General features: G+C 37.2%; 3 protein-coding genes and 1 long non-coding RNA gene across 7 annotated transcripts in view; 1 reads left to right on the forward strand and 3 right to left on the reverse strand.

The window, feature by feature from the left end:
• ago (F-box and WD-40 domain protein 7) overlaps positions 1-2,405 on the reverse strand; it is a 28,313-nt gene extending 25,908 nt beyond the window's left edge. For 2 of the 3 annotated variants that reach the window (XM_028322799.1, XM_028322800.1), the window contains exons 1-2: positions 2,065-2,150; positions 29-68 (exon numbers count right to left, since the gene is read on the reverse strand). In XM_028322799.1, coding sequence (XP_028178600.1) covers positions 29-68; positions 2,065-2,072 — 48 coding nt within the window. In that variant the 5' untranslated portion in view covers positions 2,073-2,150. Of the gene's footprint in view, positions 1-28; positions 69-2,064; positions 2,151-2,265 lie in introns of those variants that run through there. The other variant, XM_028322801.1, reaches the window with a different exon arrangement.
• Positions 531-2,193, forward strand: LOC114366045 (uncharacterized). Its single transcript, XR_003656996.1, has 3 exons — positions 531-930; positions 1,231-1,963; positions 2,082-2,193. It is a non-coding gene; the product is annotated as an uncharacterized LOC114366045 (long non-coding RNA).
• Positions 2,406-2,700: 295 nt separating the features above from the next.
• On the reverse strand, positions 2,701-3,873 carry LOC114366044 (uncharacterized). Its single transcript, XM_028322804.1, has 3 exons — positions 3,785-3,873; positions 3,500-3,701; positions 2,701-3,409 (listed from the first exon to the last, which is right to left on the reverse strand). Exons 1-3 carry the CDS (start codon positions 3,820-3,822, stop codon positions 3,164-3,166), a joined length of 486 nt encoding a protein of 161 aa, XP_028178605.1. The 5' UTR covers positions 3,823-3,873; the 3' UTR covers positions 2,701-3,163.
• A 165-nt stretch (positions 3,874-4,038) lies between these two features.
• Positions 4,039-10,180, reverse strand: LOC114366043 (uncharacterized). 2 transcript variants are annotated; one of them, XM_028322802.1, is made up of 6 exons: positions 9,071-10,180; positions 5,874-6,101; positions 5,345-5,414; positions 5,189-5,254; positions 4,765-4,892; positions 4,039-4,366 (listed from the first exon to the last, which is right to left on the reverse strand). In XM_028322802.1, exons 1-6 carry the CDS (start codon positions 9,076-9,078, stop codon positions 4,231-4,233), a joined length of 636 nt encoding a protein of 211 aa, XP_028178603.1. In that variant the 5' UTR covers positions 9,079-10,180; the 3' UTR covers positions 4,039-4,230. The 2 variants fall into 2 exon arrangements, with proteins under 2 accessions (XP_028178603.1, XP_028178604.1); XM_028322803.1 differs by lacking the exon at positions 5,189-5,254 and having other exon boundaries at positions 4,040-4,366; positions 5,279-5,414.
• Between the last annotated feature and the right edge of the window lie 9,464 nt (positions 10,181-19,644).

A 19,644-nucleotide genomic window follows, 5' to 3' on the forward strand; every position in this document is an offset into this window, starting at 1 on the left:
AATAAAGCGATGTATCAAAAAAACTTACTGTTACTTGTCTCGAATTTCTCGGTGCATGGGCGGGATGTCTGCAACAATGCAATAAAATAATATTAAAATAGACGCGTTCACACCACCAACACCACCAATCGACGTAGGTACTTTTTAACTGTCAAAACAAGACTCCCATAGATTTTGTATGGCAATACAAGCAAGTGACATCACTATTTTGCCAACTCAATATTTTCAATTACAAAAATGCAACGAAAAATCTTAATATACAGGTAATTTAAATTTAATTAAGTTTTTAAGACCAGAATGAAGTTCAGTGTCTTTTTTAAAAAGTTGTGATTTCGAATGATTGGGGAATGGTGTCAAATAGTCTATTGAGATAATTATGTTATCAATAAAATTATTACTAATTTTACAACCAAGATTCAGGATTACAACTGCAACATTTTATTAAATTAACTGAAATGTATTGTATTTTTTCCAATCCAGAATGTACCGGATCACTTGATTGCATACCAACACTATTCATTTACCTTGTTGAAAGTAACCCACTATTTTATGCACACTATGGTCACTGCCATGTAATAAGGTAAGCACAATTAACTGTTGACATAGTGTGTTCAAATGAAAATGCATGTTATCAGAACTATCAATTATTTACTTTGAAACATCATTTAATAACTGAGTGAATCCATTTCCAGCAAGCTAAACCTAGTATTATGACAGCCACAAGCCTAGGAAGAATTGTGGCTTTGGGACGTGTTTGAAGTTTAACACATAAGCACTTTTTAATTCAAGAATAATCTTTCTGTTAAGAATCTGCAGTTTATCACGACATCGCGGAATTTGGCGCGGAAATCACGTATTCAAGCAGAGCACAGCATGTAGTGGATAGCTTTGTGCACAAATTACAATGGATTGTTTGTAAGTGTGTAAATGGTTGGTATTTTAAGTGATAATTATTGTTTCATTTACTTTTGAAACAAAATATTTTATAAAAAATACTTTTTTTTAAATTAAATATGGTTATTTGATCAATTGACAGATTTGAGAAGTTAGTTGATGCATCTAATTTGCATACTCATAAAATTAACTGATGATTGTTAATTCTCAAATTCATGACTGAATACTTGATGGGAAATTCATCACTAATTCATAAAATGTAATTAACTTACAAATTACTCTTCACATAATATTAAAGTTTGATTTTGTCTTAACTTTATGAGATGACATTCACAGCCAATGACTGTAAATGCAAAAAGGAACAAAGAAATGAAGATGTTTTAGAATAAATAAGACTTCCAAAATTAATAGAAAGTACTGAAGAATATGATAATGCTGAATTGAAAATAACTGATTACTTGTGTTAAAAATTTAATCTAACATTAATCTGATACTAAGTTAACAGGATCACTAATTGAAGTATGGGGTGTGGGCTTATGATACAGATATTACTAATGAAACTACTGACTGAAAAACACAAACCAATGCTTCAAATTGATCAGCTAGAAAATGTTGAATGAACAAAAAGACTGCTCAGCTCCACTGCACATTTGCTGTATGCAATGCACTAGAAAATGTCCCCTTTTCTTGTTGCAATTATTGATTGATGGGCACACAACTGAGTAGCACATAATAAGCAGGCAATTGAAAGGAATTGCTGGGGCTACAGAGTAAGGTCAGAGCCGAGATCAACACCTAGCTCATTAAAACCATCTGCACCAATGTCATAATCAAGGCCAACCTAATTTATATGAGGTGCATAAAAAGTTTTCACACCACGAAAATAATACTGCACAAATTGCGACAGCTTAAGCACGCTGTAACTGCAACGAACTACATTACGAAAAACAACGACATACCTACGTGACAATAAAACGACCTCATATAATTTCCAACACGATACAGGAAGTGTACCACATGTGTCTCAAATCGTGATTTCAAAAAGAATTTCTACAAAGGACCCGCGAGCGTGAGAATATTTTTTTTTCATTCTACGCACAAGGATTCACTTGCATCTGTCCATACGAAAAAAAATGCACACTATCACACTTTATGGCGAAATTCACTAACCTTTGCATTTTTTCCAGCTCCAGCCATCCAGGCTAGCTCACTGATGACCTATACAAACTAGAGATAGCGGGATGCGCAGAAACGCATCCCAGCTAAATAGCTCTGTCTGGGATTTTGAAAGGATAGGTGTGAAAACATAAAAAGTGGGATGAGAGACCAATTACGTACTCCACGTCTGCGTCTCGTTTCACGATGACTTACCTTTGATAAGTTAGTCCGTTGAAGGTTTCATTGATTTTGCTTGATTTTATTATAGAAACATAATTTTATTATTGAAATGAACTAAAAAAATAATATTGCAATGTGCATCAATCTATTTCATTGACTTCAAACACCGTGGTCGGCCATCAGCCATAGACAATATAAAGGAGTGAATGTTGCCATCACTAAAAATAATTTTCCACCATTCGATGAGTTAGTACGTATTGTATCGAGTTGTTATCGTATCGAACGTACTGATATAACATAGAGTTCGACTCTAGCGCCATCTGCGACATCGTTTCTATTTTGAATAAATCATCGCATCTCTATGTATTGACTTTTAGGGCGCGAAAAGGATTCTCTGGAACGAAATCCTACAAGCCCACCTAACAAAACCCCACAGAAACCAGTCGATGGCTTTTTTTTTTACGTAAATTAAACATTTTGAACCTAGTTTATTTTCATCATAATCGAGAAATCTCAATATTTCAGATGCGATTTATGGTGAAGTAGGTTTGCAAGCTACGATATCAAAGATGTGTATGAATGAGAAACTTAAATGTTAAATTACCTACATTTTCAACACAGAAGAGTTAAAACTTAATAATAAAATGTTAGTTTATAACACACTGACAAGTTCCTGATAGGTGATCGTGGTCTTTAATATGATTAGTAATATGTACCCAATTCAAATTCCCATTGCTACCCATACTTAATTGCTTACCAGCTTAAAGTAATAGTAAAATTTTTGATGTGTTGAAACAAAATATAACTAACTTTTCCAAAATTTTATTAGTAATTTAACTTTTGTTCAAAGTTTCTTTTCAGTAAGCACAGGACAGTCGTTCACAATACCACACCAACGCCATAATCAAAAGGTAGCTTCAAACTCACAAATTCACCACTGTGAAAGTAAGTCAAAATCAGTTAGCCGCTGTAAAGTGAATCCCTTTTTCTTTGATTTCTTTTTTTCCTTCTCTTTTTCACTCTCTTTCGCACTTTCGTCTTTTCCCTTCTTTTTAGAGGGTTTTGATTCTGCTTCTTTGATTTTTTGTACTTCGCAGTCCATGTCGAAAGGGCATTGATCAGCAGGGTAAATGGGCATCATGATAACAGGTACATAATTCGACTTTCCTCCTTCTTTCTGCAAAATGTATAAAAAAATGATGTCAAATTTTCATTCTGGAGACGTGACTGGTTGATTCGTTTGAAAAAATAATAAAATTATTTATACCTGGCTGTCTTTAGCACACTGACAGCAATAGCTTTGAGCTGCAGACACAGCTTTTGAATTGACTAGATGTTGAACAACAGCCTTCAGACGTTCCTCATCTAGATTCCCTGGCTTAGTATTTTCCCATTTACCATCAGGGTTCATTTGTACAAGAACAGGAGCCGACATACCAAGGGCATCGAAACCAGGCTTTGCCAATGGTCTGTAAAGAAGATATCAAATAAATTATATCATCGTTTAAATTCACCACCTTTATTTCAACAACAATGCAAAACTTTGACTTACACATTGGCTAATTTTGCTAACAAATCTTTCTCGGTCATTATGATTATTAAACTTGTTTTTAATATTTTCAAATAAATAAATCACACAAAATTTTCAGACAATTTTTTTTATGTTTTGACCATTTGACACAAGTTTTTGAATTGTCACTTGAATATTTTTTTCTTTCACAAAAAAAGGAATTTGTTTTTTACAGAATCTTAAAGAGTTTACATTTACTAGACGTCAAGCCGGAAATAAAAAAAAAATAAATACCTGAGTATAGGTATGTAATCAAACTCAAGCTTATCCATTTTTTATTAAACCTACTCATGAACTGCGAGGACCCTATCTAAATAAAGCCTTTTAAAATAATACTACAAAGAAGTTAGGATTCATGATATTTATTTTTCACTATGGACGCTATAATGCTTATCATCTGATTTGAACCGAAACATTTTAATTGCACACTACCACTGTGATAGCAAGTCGAAGTCTGTATGCCTGCTGAGGAGCCAGGGCTTTGGCTTGTTCAATGGTCCTCCACCTTGCTTCAACTCTCCCTTCTTTCCTTTTTTGTCTTTCTTGCACGAATGCCATATAAATCTGAAATGGAAAATAGCCTCATAAGTTTTTGAAGTGTACAGCATTAGGACTACATGAGATAGTGTATGTTTAATATTATGTAGTTAATTTGAACTCAAAAAGTGCAAAAATAAAATATTAAATTACAGCCTGTATTCCAAAAGTAACAGTCGGCATACATACACCTTGGTGTAGTTTCAGAATGAAAATATAGATGGCGTTACTCTTTGAAATGTAAAGTACCGTATCAAAAAACTAGATGGCGCAGCAAGAGGCTACAAGATGGTTTCATTATGACAATTAGATGGCGCAGTTAGAGGCTACGAGAGAGTTCCTTCACGACAACTAGATGGCGTAACAAACATTTTATGAGCCTTGCTGTCACCAAGACAATTTTATTGAATTTCCCTGTGAGGTACCTTGGAGTTCTGATAGTTTGATTGTGCACTGGACACTGGAACTCCCAGTCTGGAAGCTGTAGAATGTAAATGATTTCTTCATCGTCATCTGCTTCTTTTCGTTTTTCTGCTTCTGTCTTTGCATACGGCTGTAAGAATAATAAGAGGAAGGTTAATAAATTCTTAAAGGTAGTTTCGAGACCTACGGATCATTTATCCTGTTTTTTTAAAAGGGGAATCGGTGACAGACCGAGATTCGCGCGGGCGAAGTCACGGGTAAAAGCTATACATATACCTGATAAACAGGATGTCCCAAAAAGTAGTGTCAAGACGAAGAAAATTCGCGGTGATTCGGGTAGCCCTAATGCTGCTCTACCTCTGGGCTTCGGCTTGACACTACTTTTTGGGACATCCTGTATATTTTATGACTACAAAGAATACTTACAAAGACGCTAGGAGCAGATATCGCCTCGCTCGGGTCCAAGAAACCGTCCAGTATCTGCTGGTTGATCTTATGACTACAAAGAATACTTACAAAGACGCTAGGAGCAGATATCGCCTCGCTCGGGTCCAAGAAACCGTCCAGTATCTGCTGGTTGATCTTGTACTTTCGGGCCAAGTTGAAGTGCTTCACGTCTTCTTGTGTCATGGGGAACGTGATGAGGGGGCGTCTGGAATACATACAATTGTCTCTGAGGTCAAGTGGTAGTAGCAGCTGAATCTAAGACCCAATCCAAGTCCTACTGTCTCAGATTCAGAGATTCCCGGGTCCTATTCCCAGTGTGGCAAAATTGGAGGACGGATCTCGCTTCTAACTTTGGTCTGATCATACTTTCCATTAGCTGAAATACAGGCCGCGAGATACCTTGTGTGAACAACCGAAATGCGAAAGTAACTCTGCTTTTCTGTTTGTCTGTCTGTGTCGCTTTCACGCCTAAACCACTGAACCGATTTTAATGTTTGGCATAGAGATAGTTTGAGTCCCGGGAAAGAACATATTATGATATTTTTTTATCCCGGCTTTTGAAACAGGGACGCGCGCGATAAAGTTTTTCTTTCACAGACAAAATACCACGCGGGCGAAGCCGCGGGCGGAAAGCTGGTGATGAAATAAATAGATCTATGCGTACCTGAATGGGTCCAAGTACAGCGAGCGCTGCGGCAGCTTGAAGTGCTTCTTGATGTAAGCCTCGTCGAGCAGCTGGAAGTCGCTTTGGGCCGTCCCCGCGGAGATCGGGCGCGGTTTGCCCGCGGGCCCGGGCCCGGCCTTGCCCGCGGCCGCCGCGTCGCGCGGCACGAGACATATCAGGGGCAAGCTCGACTGTGCGCCGCTGGATCCACCGGAACATGTACAACAACTGGAAAAGGAGATAATTAAATTATTAAAAGGGCAAAGCTCGTAGAATTGATGGCAGCAGAGGCAGAAAGAGTGGCAACCATGGCATGGACCAACCAATCAGGCCAACCACTCAATGGACAAAACAGAAAAGGTCGCGTGTAGGTAACACCTGAGCGGGCAACATAGGGCCAATCGTTATGGGAATCCGTGTAGAGCCCTTTGTCCAGCTGATAATAATGTGCTTATAAAGTTTACAATTGGTATGACTGTGGCTTGTCCCCATCCAATCTCTGTGCTTTAAACGGTTGTCAAACATGAATATCAACTTATTAAAAAAAATGCATTCGATAAAATCCATTAGTTTCACAAAACCACAATGGCCTTCTTTTTCAATCGAACACCCCACCACGCTCGATATTCGACAGTCCACAGTAGTTTTTAGAAAGGCGATACTTTTTGCCGTTGTTCACTTTGCCCTTTTGAAGTGCGTCCCCAAAAAAAGTACAGATCGTCGAATGCTTTCAGTTTCAGCCGGATTTTAGTCGGGCCGTTTAACCGTGTGATACTCGACAAACCCGAGCCGTGGCTGGTGTCTCCAAATATGCGGAACACCAAACGCTGGAATGGCATAGATAGAGGTAGAGACTACTTCTATAACTATTCTTCTATGGTTCACTCGTCATGTCTGTGAACAGGCGCTGCTTTCGGGGACTGGTCAATCCAAGTTATTCAAATTTATGTATGCGAGTCATTTCTACTAGTATCTTAATATGTAAGTCTAGATATTAGCACGTCACTACCTTGTTTAATATACCTCGCAATCTTGTATACCCATTCTTATAAGATACACCATACAAGAATGCATGGTAAATTCAGTGAACTGCTCCTGAATCGAATGTACCTACTACTACTATTTCTATTTATTTATATTAACCGGCAGACAGTGGTGACTGAGTTTGTTGCGGCGCTTCTTCTCAGCACTTGCCAAATGTTGGTCTCGAAGCGCTGGTAGGGTAAAAAGATTATGAGACATGTAGAGGCTCCTTAAGAGCAAAATGACGATTTGTAAGAACTATTTATTAGTCCAAACAAATAAAGAAATTTTGACTTTTGACTTTTATAAAGGTACCTATAGAAAGAGGTTTGCAGCGTCAACGGGTATTTATTAGAACGCTGAGCGAACCGCGGTTTTTGTTCTGTCGAAAATGCATAAAGCATCGCTCACAGTGCACGTAAATAAAAAGTAGTATCGTGATTTTCTCTATTTGTTTGGACGAATAAATCCAAGTCTAGGTATTTGTGATTTTTTAGAATTCGAACTGACTTTTTAACATCACATTTTATTGTTTGGTTAACTCATAGGAAGGGTGTTGCACGTTCAATATCGCTTTGTTTAGGGCAGCTTACTTATAGCAACATTATGACTTATCGCTTGGCAATCAGTGATTTAGTAGAAGTAACTTATCAGCAGAACTGCTTTTGGTTTGCGGTCTGTAGCTTTCGACACTTAAGCCAAAACCTAATCCCGAGAAACATTTGCATCTACATTGACTAAACCAACTGGTGTACCCGTACGAGCATGTCTTATTGATTTCAACGGCATGCAATTTTGATTTAATATATGATTTAGCTCAAGCATAGATGCAAGATTCCAATTTGCATCTAGAATATGCACCCAAATCGCAAGCTGTGCTTTCGATTAATTACGATTTTCTATTGAAATGTGATTTTAGATCTAGGATTTGATACGCATTTTTCTTTCTGACCGTACCGCTAATTGGTTAATTTTGTAGCTGAACTTTAGGCTAATATTTTTTTAAAGTTGAAATAATCGAACTTCCTAAGGCGGGAATTGAACCCACGATTTAGCAGTTCAATTTTTTCAAGTTGTTCATTTAAAAAGTTACTTAGTATTAGAATCTCAAACTAAAAAGAAAAAAGGAGCTTTTTAAGGAACTTCTTCTGGCTGTATCGAATTTAATAAGGTCATTTTACTAGTCTTTCTGATACGGAGGGTATCCAACTTATTAAACGCTAGAATATAATGTAGCTAAATGCGTTAGATCAGGGTTGGCGAACCAATGGCACGCGACATAATATTTTGGGCACGCCACCAATCACAAATTCAGTAATTCAATAGTAAATAATGTGTTTTGATTATGAGCTATCGTATTTGCCGTCATCAGTTAGTGCCACTGTAGAGTAAGGTCGTGTCACTCACCAGTGGTGCCACTTGATAGCATTAGGTGTTAATTTAATGGCACGTAGTTTCATGTAATGTCTTAAGATTCGAAATAGTGTTCAGCCCAATAACTATATGTAGCCATAGTTGAGATCTAAGCCAGTATATGCTTCGAAGCTTCTACTCACTCATGCGACCATTCAAATGAACAACTCTCTTCATGCGTACATTTCCAGGCTGTTATTACCCACCTCCGATAGTAGAATTCATACATCCTGAACGTACTTACTTCCCCTTACAGCAGAGCGAATATTGTTAATCTAACGCAGGGATGGCGAACCTTTAAGTTTGAACGTGCCACTATTTAAAAAAAAATTGAAGTAGTTATGAAACTGGTGTTCATAAAATTAGGTTTGTTGGTGAATTTAAGTATCATGGCCCTTTGTCTATTATTAACTTATTTAACTTATATTATGAACACGAAGCTGATATTTATATTGAAATCGTACCAGTACCGTGGCAAGTTAAAGGGTGAGAGGTTCCGGGTTTGATTCGCGTTCAAGTTATATTGAACCTTTGTATGAACGGAAATCGTCTCCGGTTAGCCTATACTAACTGCTTTAAGAGCATGACCATTGACCATACAGGAGTGTAGGTATATCTTAATTGATATAAACAAAGGTGCTACCAATGTAGTGGCGACAGTAAGTGTGTCATTTTCATCTATATGATCAGCAAAATCAAGCAAAATCGATATAAATGCTACAAATTATGGTAATAATACTGTAATTGACGTAATACCATACCTTGCCATTTTGCACCAATAGTGTATCTGCTTCCAGATAAAGATAAGTATGCTTAGTTTACTAGGGTATTACCATTTTTTTAATAGGTTTTTTGTGAATTTTATTACAAATAAAACATTTTAAATTTTCATTTTTGATGAAACGTCAGATGCTTTTAAAGTCTGACGTTTCACTATTTTGTTTCGACGTCAGCTGGAGACGAATATAGTTTTTTATGTCCTTTAGTCGTCATTCAAATAATGCAGATCACAAGAAGGTTCTAAGCAACGCGTAACTTATAAATTAAATAGAGAGAGTTTGGAATTGGTTGAAATAAATAAATTACCTATAGAAGATAACATTTAATTCTTCCTTCGGTAAAACTGTTCACACTTCGCTTGACTAAGCCAGTTGTAGCTGCAAAACCGTACAGTCAGAGTCAAAAAGGCACATTATGGTATTATTCTATTTTGCTTTTTAGTATTTTTTCTTAAAGCTTTAGTTTTTTTCTATTCACAAAGCATGAATGAATTGAAAATATTCTTTACGGTGTCCTTCAGGCTACATCAATTGGTTTTTGCGACTGTACAAAGGCACAGTACTTACTGCCCTCATTACAGAAGCAATAATTTAATTATTCACAAGGATGAATTTGATTTACTGATTGCCTCTACTTGACACCAGCGATTGGCATTTATTACTTTTAATCCCTTTCAACAAAATGCAATCTTGGTACGAGTAGTAGCGTGTTGTATCTATTGACTCAAAAATTACAAATAAAGGGCACGAGAGCAAATAGCTGAGTTATTAGTTATTACGCGGTATTTTATTGTGCGATTTGCTGAGGGATATTGGCCCTATGGGAGTAGTTATTAGGGTGATGGCAGATCATCGCCTGAGGGACGGAGGAACACGTTTCTGCCACGTGTCGACTCTTTGCACGGAGGAACGATTCGGAGTTCGCTGTTTAAATAAAACGGATAGTGTAGGGGATGTGAGTAGACGCAAAATATGTTTCCCAGATTAAATAAAAACAGTAAACTTTTAAGCAAATTGTCCTCTAGGTTGTTTGGAAGAGATCGTTCGTTCGTTTCAGCTAAATGACGTCCACTGCTGGACTAAGTACTCCCCCAAGGCTTTCCATAACGACCGGTCTTGCGCTGCCCGCATCCAGGTTCTTCCCGTGACCTTCACCGGATCGTCGGTCCACCTAGTGGAGGGCCTGCCCACGCTACGTCCACTCGATTGGAAGAGCTCGCTTTGTTGCAATAAGACCGTCTAAATTACATCGTCTATTTTATTTATTTCTTTCCTTTCTGTATGGTACTTCTACCCTTCTATCTATTTGCCCTTCTCTAGTCAAGCTTTCTTATAAACTTTGTAAAGCCATTTTTCCAAAAGGAGCGCAGGAGGCGCTTAAAAACTAATTCAGAGTATTTTATAGCTTTTCTGAACAAAATTTTAGTGAGGAAAGTAAAATCGTAAAGAGCGGTTTTACTCGTATAAGACCACTTACATCCTACTTCTAACGCCAAAGGACTATTTTATAGCTGACACCATTTGGCTAGAGTTTGCGATTTGCGTGCCGTGTTATTATACCTCAAAGTACTAATAAATAGCAAAAAGAAATCTTTAAACTATTATTGTGAACTAGCTTTTGCCCGCAGCATCACCCGTGTGAAACTTCAGTTTGTCACGGATCGTCATTAGTAGGGAATTTAGTGCAATGATTTGTATGAAGACCCCTCCACTTTGGTATAGAAGGCTCATTTTTGCACCAGTTGTTCTTTGGGTGCTCCTGAGTAGATTTCCGTCGGTAGACATCGGGAGCCCCCCCTGTGGTAGCAGGGGGAGGGGGGGCAAGTTTCCTTCTGCCGTGCTTCACTTTAAGGCCCATATCTTCAAAACTATGGGTATTAGGGCAAGTGTGGTGTCATTTTCGGATAATTAAAGGATGGCGAATTCATTTCTAGAACAAACTTTTTGCCTTTTCATACAAAAAAATAGAAATATGGAGTAAAATTCACAAAAACCAAAAAGTATTTTTTTATATAAACGTCGTTTACTTTTAAACCACTGGAGATAATCTAATAAAAAAAATATGTCCTGAAAGCTACATTTATCAGGATTATAAATATATACCATTGTATGGTACTTTTTTTGAAAAAAGTAGGTGAAAAAAAATTTTTCTTCAGGACACAGCGGGCGAATTTTAATGCGCGTCGGAAAAAAATATTTATCTTATCCATGAATTCATACTATTTGGTTCATAAGCAAGTAAAGATTATTATTTTAGAATTTATTTAGAGTTCCTGGCACATCATGCTACCATGATTTGTATTTTTTCTTCAATTAATTTTGAACTCTATGTGTAAGAAATAAGGTTCAAAATAGTTTAAATACATTGTATTATTGAAAATATCATAAGAAGAAAGCACTAAATAAAGAACTTGAATTTGTCTAAACGTCTAATGATGATGATTATTATTTTAATTAACATTTTTATTTCTACATACTATTGTACCAATGATAACGGAAAGGTAAGTGTGAGGAAAGAGAGGATTGATATTATCATAGTACGGGAGATTATTTTTAGCACAAAGGCTACGGCTGTGACCATTATAGTTGTTTTTTTAGACAGCACCAGCTTCTGCACTACTTCTTTCCAGGCAAGCTTCGGCAGCTACCGGCAATTGGTCCATGTAGGCTCCATGTTGCTATCGATTCTGGTCCACCCCCAACCAGTCGGGTAAAGGGAAGACTGAGTCGGTTGCTTGCAACTGACCCTATACGTGAACCCCTTGAACCAACTTAATTTTAAATAATTTGAAAAAATCATAAGGACATAATTACTGCCCTTGATATACTGATACAAAACTGCCTAGGTTGGTGGGCACTCACAGCACTCGTTCATAGTCAAGCATGTAGTAATAAACACAGTGAATGTTTAAGGAGGTTTGCTACAGTATTTCAAGCTGAATTCTACGCTATAATTATGTGTGCACTAAAAACAGGGGTGTAAGAAACGCAATATTTACATCCTTAGCCACAGCCAGGCAGCCATCGCCTCAGTGAAGGTTTAGTCTAGAATTAGGTATTCTAGATGCAATCTTAAAGATGAACAAACTCTGAAGGCATGACAAAGTGTCCCTAATGTGGGATACCTGGACATACACGGATCGAATGCAATGAGAGAGCCGACAGTCTAGCGACACAAGGGTCAGAACTGATAGTACCTTTATCTAAAAGCTTAGGTACCTCATGGCCATAATATGGCCATATCCAAGAATAACAGGGCTGAATGGGAAAGCTCCAACGATATAAGCCTCTCCAAATGATTCCTACAGGGAAATAGAGGGTCATAAAGAAAACTTTTCAAAGGTATGCCCAAGCAGTTACAGGTACGCAAACTGGGCATTATGGAACGAATCACATGTCCCACAAAATGGGCCTAACAACAGAAGCTCTCGAGCATGTGGAATACAATGTGGAGTCCATGAAACACTTATTAATATTGTAAGGATGGGTCTGCTTGGGTCAGCATATCCGGCATCAGAAGACTACTAGGTGGCTTTCACTCAGACGCTTAATTCACTTAACTAATGGACAGGATTTTTTTGGATGATAGGGAATAAAAAAGGGAGAATAAAGATCCTAATGGGTCGCTGTAGAATACGCTTAGGTGTGACCCTACATAAAATAACCCAGACAGCTTTGTATCAGCATTGGCTACTGGCAGTATATCAAGGGGTTCGCGTATAGGATCAGTTGCAAGCAACCGACTCCGTCTTCCCTTTATCCGACTGGTTGGGTGTGGACCAGAGTCGATAGCAACATGGAGCCTACATGGACCGATTTGCCCGTAGCTGCCGAAGCTTGCCTGGAAATGATGAGATGTAAGTGCAAGAAGTAGTGCAGAAGCTGGTGCTGTCTGAAAAAACAACTATAATGGTCACAGCCGTAGCCTTTGTGTTAAAAATAATCTCCCGTACTATGATAATATCAATCCTCACTTTCCACACACTTACCTTTCCGTTATCACTGGTACAATAGTATGTAGAAATAAAAATGTTAATTAAAATAATAATAATAATCATAAGACGTTTAGACAAATTCAAGTTCTTTATTTAGTGCTTTCTTCTTATGATATTTTCATTAATACAATGTAATTAAACTATTTTGAACCTTATGTCTTACACATAGAGTTCAAAATTAATTGAAAAAAAAATACAAATCATGGTAGCATGATGTGCCAGGAACTCTAAATAAATTCTAAAATAATAATCTTTACTTGCTTATGAACCAAATAGTATGAATTCATGGATAAAATAAATATTTTTTTTCGACGCGCATTAAAATTCGCCCGCTGTGTCCTGAAGAAAAATTTTTTTTCACCTACTTTTTTCAAAAAAAGTACCATACAATGGTATATATTTATAATCCTGATAAATGTAGCTTTCAGGACATATTTTTTTTATTAGATTATCTCCAGTGGTTTAAAAGTAAACTACGTTTATATAAAAAAATACTTTTTGGTTTTTGTGAATTTTACTCCATATTTCTATTTTTTTGTATGAAAAGGCAAAAAGTTTGTTTTAGAAATGAATTCGCCATCCTTTAATTATCCGAAAATGACACCACACTTGCCCTAATACCCATAGTTTTGAAGATATGGGCTTTAAAGTGAAGCGCGGCAGAAGGAAACTTGCCCCCCCTCCCCCTGCTACCACAGGGGGGGCTCCCGATGTCTACCGACGGAAATCTACTCAGGAGCACCCAAATAACAACTGGTGCAAAAATGAGCCTTCTATACCAAAGTGGAGGGGTTCTTGCACTAAATTCCCTACTACATAGATTATAGCACATGTTAGTCTGAGTTATAAACATTAATACTTTAAACTTTCATCAAAGTCCGTTCAGTAGTTTTTGCGTGAAGGGCAACAAACACTACTGACGTCTAAACAAATGTTGAATGGTTTATCGCAATTTGATTTGTAAAAAACATAACACTCCTTCTGGCGTAGTCGTGTAAAAAGAGTCTCTCGCCCGTTTTCACCCTCAAACTATAATTTTTAAGTGATCCTATGAAAACAAAATTCCTGTTATGTGTTACCATAGGGGTCACTTAAAAATTAGGTATTGATTGTGAAAACGTCCATCTGTCCCCTTGCCTACCTCCGTCGTGGGGTTCTCTCGCCTCTGGCTACGGCATTATTACTTTCTTGCTGCATCCAACTGCAGCTTCAAAGCTGAGTCAAAGACATTACATGTTGCGACTTGGCCGAACTTAACTTTTACCGTCTGACTGGAGCGGACATTTTTACTCGATAACGAGTACCTACATAAATGTGATATTAGTTAGTAGTGAAAAAGATCGTATTCTGAAATCACGCTCGAAACGTGACTAAAACTTCAGTTTGAATGTAAGCCTTACTTTAAGTTACTTGACTTAAGGTCCTATGTCCCCTAGATGGGGCAGAGGGCGTCCACAACAGTGCTCCATCGCGTTCGGTCTTGAGCTTCGCGTTTGATCTCGCTCCAGGTCTTGCCGATTTTTTTCGCCTCGTCTGCAACAGTGCGCCGCCTAGTTTGCTTGGGGCGACCACGGGATCCATTCGGAGAGTGTGGCCAATCCAGTTACACTTTTGTGATTATTCCAATTGAAGATAAAATTTTATCCACCAAAAACATTTTCACATAAAAATTATACCAACCGAATTGAGAACCTCCTCCTTTTGTTGAAGTCGGTTAAAAATGTTGCTTAGCGTAGAGACCAAATGGCTCACACTGTCTAAAAGGTAATTCATGTATAGCTAAACTACACTTTACACGCCCTAACTCTAGAATCTCTTACTTAAACCACTCTACACCTTATCTATACTATCTATACTAATATCATAAATGCGAAAGTAACTCTGTCTGTCTTCCTTTCACGCCTAAACCACTGAACCGATTTTGATTTTTTCATAAAGATAGTTTGAGTCACGGGAAAGGACATAGGATAGTTTTTATCCCAGTTTTTGAAACAGAGACGCGCGCGGTAAAGTTCTTCTGTGACAGACAAAATTCCACGCGGACGAAGCCGCGGGCGGAATGCTAGTTCAAAATATGTGGCTTGGAATTGGCATTTAATACTACTTTATACTTTATACATCGTTTCAGAATTAAATCCAACATTGTTTTTACACCGAAATTATGTCTGAATAAGTATTTACAAGTGAAGTTGTGCAAGAATTCGAAACAATTTAACACGGATTGGATGCGTATGTGAATTGCATTATTGTACCTAGATAATGTTTTAAAAATACAACCATTGCGTTCTCCATTTCTCAGAGAAGATTATTAATTTAGGTACCTACTTATTAAAATCACGCAATTAACGCAGAACGAGCAAAGAACGAGCTTCTACAAATGACATGAGTGCTACGTCTGGGTGAACGAAACAATCATAGAATGTACTCTACATCGGATCGAACACTGGAAATTGTAATAGTCGAGATATATGGCTTAAAACAATACGCGTAATAAGAGAGTGCAGGACTTTGGGATTCAAGTCAACTAAACACTTCTCGATAGCTATTTGATACCTACTTATCTAGCATTTGAAACATGTAGGGGAGACCGAGGAGAGTTGTAACAGAGAAGAGTTATGACATTGTCGATTTTGGAAATCTACCTTTGGCCCTATTGCTATCAGTGAGCTCGCAACAGAGCGTTTGTTAGCTCGAGACTTTAACTAAAACGCGCATGAGCTTGTTACGAGCTTGTTAGACTTGGTTATTACGTTCCAAAAATATGACAATGTCTCAACTCTCTTCGGTCTCCCCTAAGGGGTCCTATATGCTAGATCTTAGGTAGAATTTCAAACAAACAAAATTAAACATTTCTTTTAATTTGATTTTCGATGATTGACATTCTGTGATCTTAAACGAAACAATCTTTGCTATTCCTAAATTACTGCCTGAATCCTGATATTAACAAAACCTAATTTGTTGCTCTGTTGATCCCTGTAGCACCTAGTAATAGTCCAGTCAATAAAGCATTATAGAGGGAAATCCAATACAAGTGAAACTGCTTCTATGCTGTTTTATTGCAAAGTGAACAAACAACTGCGAAGGGATTGGTGTCGAGTCTCGAGATTTCCAAGAAAACGTGTAATAAACGAAAACATCTGCTTTCGATATTGATATCCACTAGACTGAGAAAATCCATTTTCCATTTCGACGTGAAATAGGAATGATATCTGATTAACCACATACACCGCGATGAGTGAAAGAAAATCTTAGGCTGAGTTGCACAATCTTATTTTAACATTGACAAACGTCAAAAATCTGTCAAACCCCATACAAAAAACACCGGTTATCGTTACAGTCACGGTCAAAGTTTGGTGGTGCAACTCAGCCTTAAAAAACGTCCTTTTTAACACTCAAGAGAAATTTTGAGAAATGAGATAGTAATATGTCTGGCCTTAATAAAACGTGATAAAGCGTTTTAAGATAAAACTTCAATTGTTTTGAAATAATCAAAATACCATGGCTGTCATTTTCAGCCCAACAAAAGCCTACAAAAACAACGGTAATGTTCGCCTCATCGGCTCCTACTTACCGATATTCCTCGGATTTGTTTACAAGCGCTCGGATATCCCGCACCTGCAAGTGTCGTCTATAGCGATCAAACAGCGCTTACTGGCATAATCGTATTTTTCTTTTACCACCCTTTTGGCATACAATAATAGGGTAGAGAAGGCTCGCTATTAGGTACATACTATCGCCCGTATTCACAAACGATGTGTAAATGAAGCAGCTAATCGAACGCTGAATAAAGCTCTGTGATTGGTTCATGTGTCACCTTGTGCGTCCACGCGCACTGTGACAGTTCGTAGTCATGTTTGTGAATACGGGCGTAACTTCTTCAGGTAGTATAAATCGCAATACAAAATGTACTTTTACATTGATAGCTCCGAAAAGCTTTTATACGAGTAGGTACGTTAGCTATTGTATTCTGGGCTAAGGATTCTAGGCTAAGGCATAATGATGACCTTATCTTCAGCAGTGTTCATTAGGTTAAGATGATTTAAAATATTTTCTGACTCTATATTTTCCTAAAAACCTACCACACTTCCCCTTAAACTGAATGGAAAGCTAGTTTCAAATAAAATGGAATCATTTGTGCATTTAGAGAGCTTTCAGTTAAGCACGTCTACTGCTTTCCTCTGTGAGTGTGTAATGCTATACGTATTCTGAAACTTGGCAATCGCTTAGCATTTTGTCTATTTGACCCGGTTAATGTTTGTCGACGATATACCTACTTTTATGTAATGCGATTTGGAGAGACTTGACGACGGTTGGTAAAACTTTTCAACCCGCGATTTTATGCTGATGGCTGAATCAAAAAGATTTTACGTCGTCTTTTTAAAAGACTAAGAAAATGTAAGTAGTCTTTATTCATCCAGTTTCCTTTAATAATACCTACTTTAAATTATTTCCAGTTGTAAATAGTTGATGAACAATCACTCTTCAGTATAAATGGCAATTGATTATATAGGTTACTCAGTCGCTAGCGAGCACACCTAACGTAAACTCATGGTAAGCACGCTGCATTTTGTAAATAACTGTACTTTTCTTTCACAGAGAAAATGAAAAATCCTGAAACTCCTTCATCGAAGATTCTTTCTGAGATTGGTCCATCTGCTTTTAATTAGAAAAATCTTTGTTAGGATATCAAAGACCATTCTTACACATAAATGGGCCACATAGGTACCTACTGTGTTAAAATGTCAAATAAAAATTGGGAAAGGGGTCTTTTTTCGTCACTGTGATTTAACATAACATAACTGTTCTTTTATAATATTGTCAAAATTCCTCAGTTTCCAACTTCTCCTATTGTCAATGTGAGTTTATAGGCTACCTAAACGTTAAGTATTTAGCTTTAAGTCCAGAAGCTAATTTACATATTTTCAGGCGTAAAAAAATGACATTAAATGTACGACTTATTGTGCAGCGCCCCTAGCGGCTACTTTCAAGAAATAAAATCTTCATAGATTTTTTGATGCACTCGGTAGCGAGCACATTTAACGTAAACTCATGGTAGGCACACAGGAGTCAGTTCAAAAGAGTATTTATAACACACGCTGCTTACTCCATACGGCTACTAACAAACAATAGACATGTCCTTCCACTTTATTTTGCCTGCAAGCCGTGATAATTTAATTATACAAAGGTATCATATGACTGAGGTCCGATTATGCATGGCGATCAGTCACAGGGTAACGCGGCGCGTTATACGCCTCGTTCGCCGCGTACGCAGCCTGACGGCCAATTGGAGACACGCAAGTGCACGGTACAGTCGCACGAAAAATTTGAATATTTATAACTTTTTTGCAAATGAACAGGAAGATAAAAATTAAATATTGTGAATAAGATTAGTGTATTCGCAATTCACAAAATAAAAAATAAGCTTTAATATTACTTATTTACTAGATTTGAAAGTATAGTAATGGTAAATTATAATCAGTTTACATTTTTCAATTGAAACAAAGTAGCGGTGTCACCTAGTCTACAAACATCTTCAAAAATCAGTCAACGCAACTTCTAGAGGTACAGGTTGATTGATTTGTAATTACAAATATTTCACATCTGTTGTGATTGAATAATTTGAATAATCAAATCATTTGTTGTGTATGTTGCTGATATTTGCAGTAGCGGTAATTAATAAATGGTAATAGCGCAGACATAGTATTACGAACTTCGTAGCACCACTAAATACTTCATAGCACTAACGTTTAACTCGAAGCTTTTAATAATAATAAATAATTTATTGTTCTAATTGTGGTACATAAAGTTCGAGTCAATTCATAAAGCTTCTCACAATAAATAAAATAGCAGAGGCAAAAATATTTATCATCATCATCATCATTTCAGCCATAGGACGTCCACTGCTGAACATAGGCCTCCCCAACGCTTTCCATCGGCAAGAATATTATGAGACATGTAAAGGCACAATTTAGTTATTTCTTCATTGTCTTTTCCTTAAACGACGATTTGTAACTACTTTAAATGTCTAAATAAACAAAATGTTCACTATTTTACAAGTGTGCGCGACTGTACACGTACCGTGACGCATTATTAGCGGATTGTACAAATATTTAGAGCGCCGCTGACTACAGGCCCGGAGCCCTAGCTGTTTGTCACATCCTAACACGGCGTTTCAAACTTCCTCTATTGTATAATTGTATTGCCAGTGTAATCAAAGCATCAGGTTTTGCACGTTGATCAACAAGGGATGAAATACTAATACCACTCTCGAGGGTTCTGAACAGTCCTGGAATGAAAAGGTATTAATAAATTCATAAAATTAATTTATTTTCTTTAGGCTTAAAAGAGCACTTTAAGCCACGGTAACACTAAGAACACTGTAAAACAGTTTTTCTTTGGTCCCTATTTATTTAGATTTAATGAACGTTGCTAACTTTTTCGTTATTTTTTACAATACAGAATGTTAGGGTCAATATTTCACCGGTTACACTAAATTTTCAAATATTTATCTGGCAGATAAAATATGAGTAGCGCTCTCTTAGAGACCATACAACATATTTT

Source organism: Ostrinia furnacalis, unplaced genomic scaffold (genome assembly GCF_004193835.3).
Source record: "Ostrinia furnacalis isolate ACB-3 unplaced genomic scaffold, ASM419383v2 OfSCF0519, whole genome shotgun sequence".
In the NCBI taxonomy this organism is placed as follows: Eukaryota; Metazoa; Arthropoda; class Insecta; order Lepidoptera; family Crambidae; genus Ostrinia; species Ostrinia furnacalis.

Coding starts and splice junctions, on each gene's coding strand:
- LOC114366044 (XM_028322804.1), bottom strand. CDS start 3,822: ATGACCGAGAAAGATTTGTTAGCAAAATTAGCCAATGT. Junction 3,702..3,784: donor TTAGCAAAATTAGCCAATGT/GTAAGTCAAAGT, acceptor TCTTCTTTACAG/ACCATTGGCAAAGCCTGGTT. Junction 3,410..3,499: donor AGTGTGCTAAAGACAGCCAG/GTATAAATAATT, acceptor TACATTTTGCAG/AAAGAAGGAGGAAAGTCGAA.
- LOC114366043 (XM_028322802.1), bottom strand. Junction 5,415..5,873: donor CTGTACTTGGACCCATTCAG/GTACGCATAGAT, acceptor TATGTATTCCAG/ACGCCCCCTCATCACGTTCC. Junction 4,893..5,188: donor TATCTGCTCCTAGCGTCTTT/GTAAGTATTCTT, acceptor TTATTCTTACAG/CCGTATGCAAAGACAGAAGC.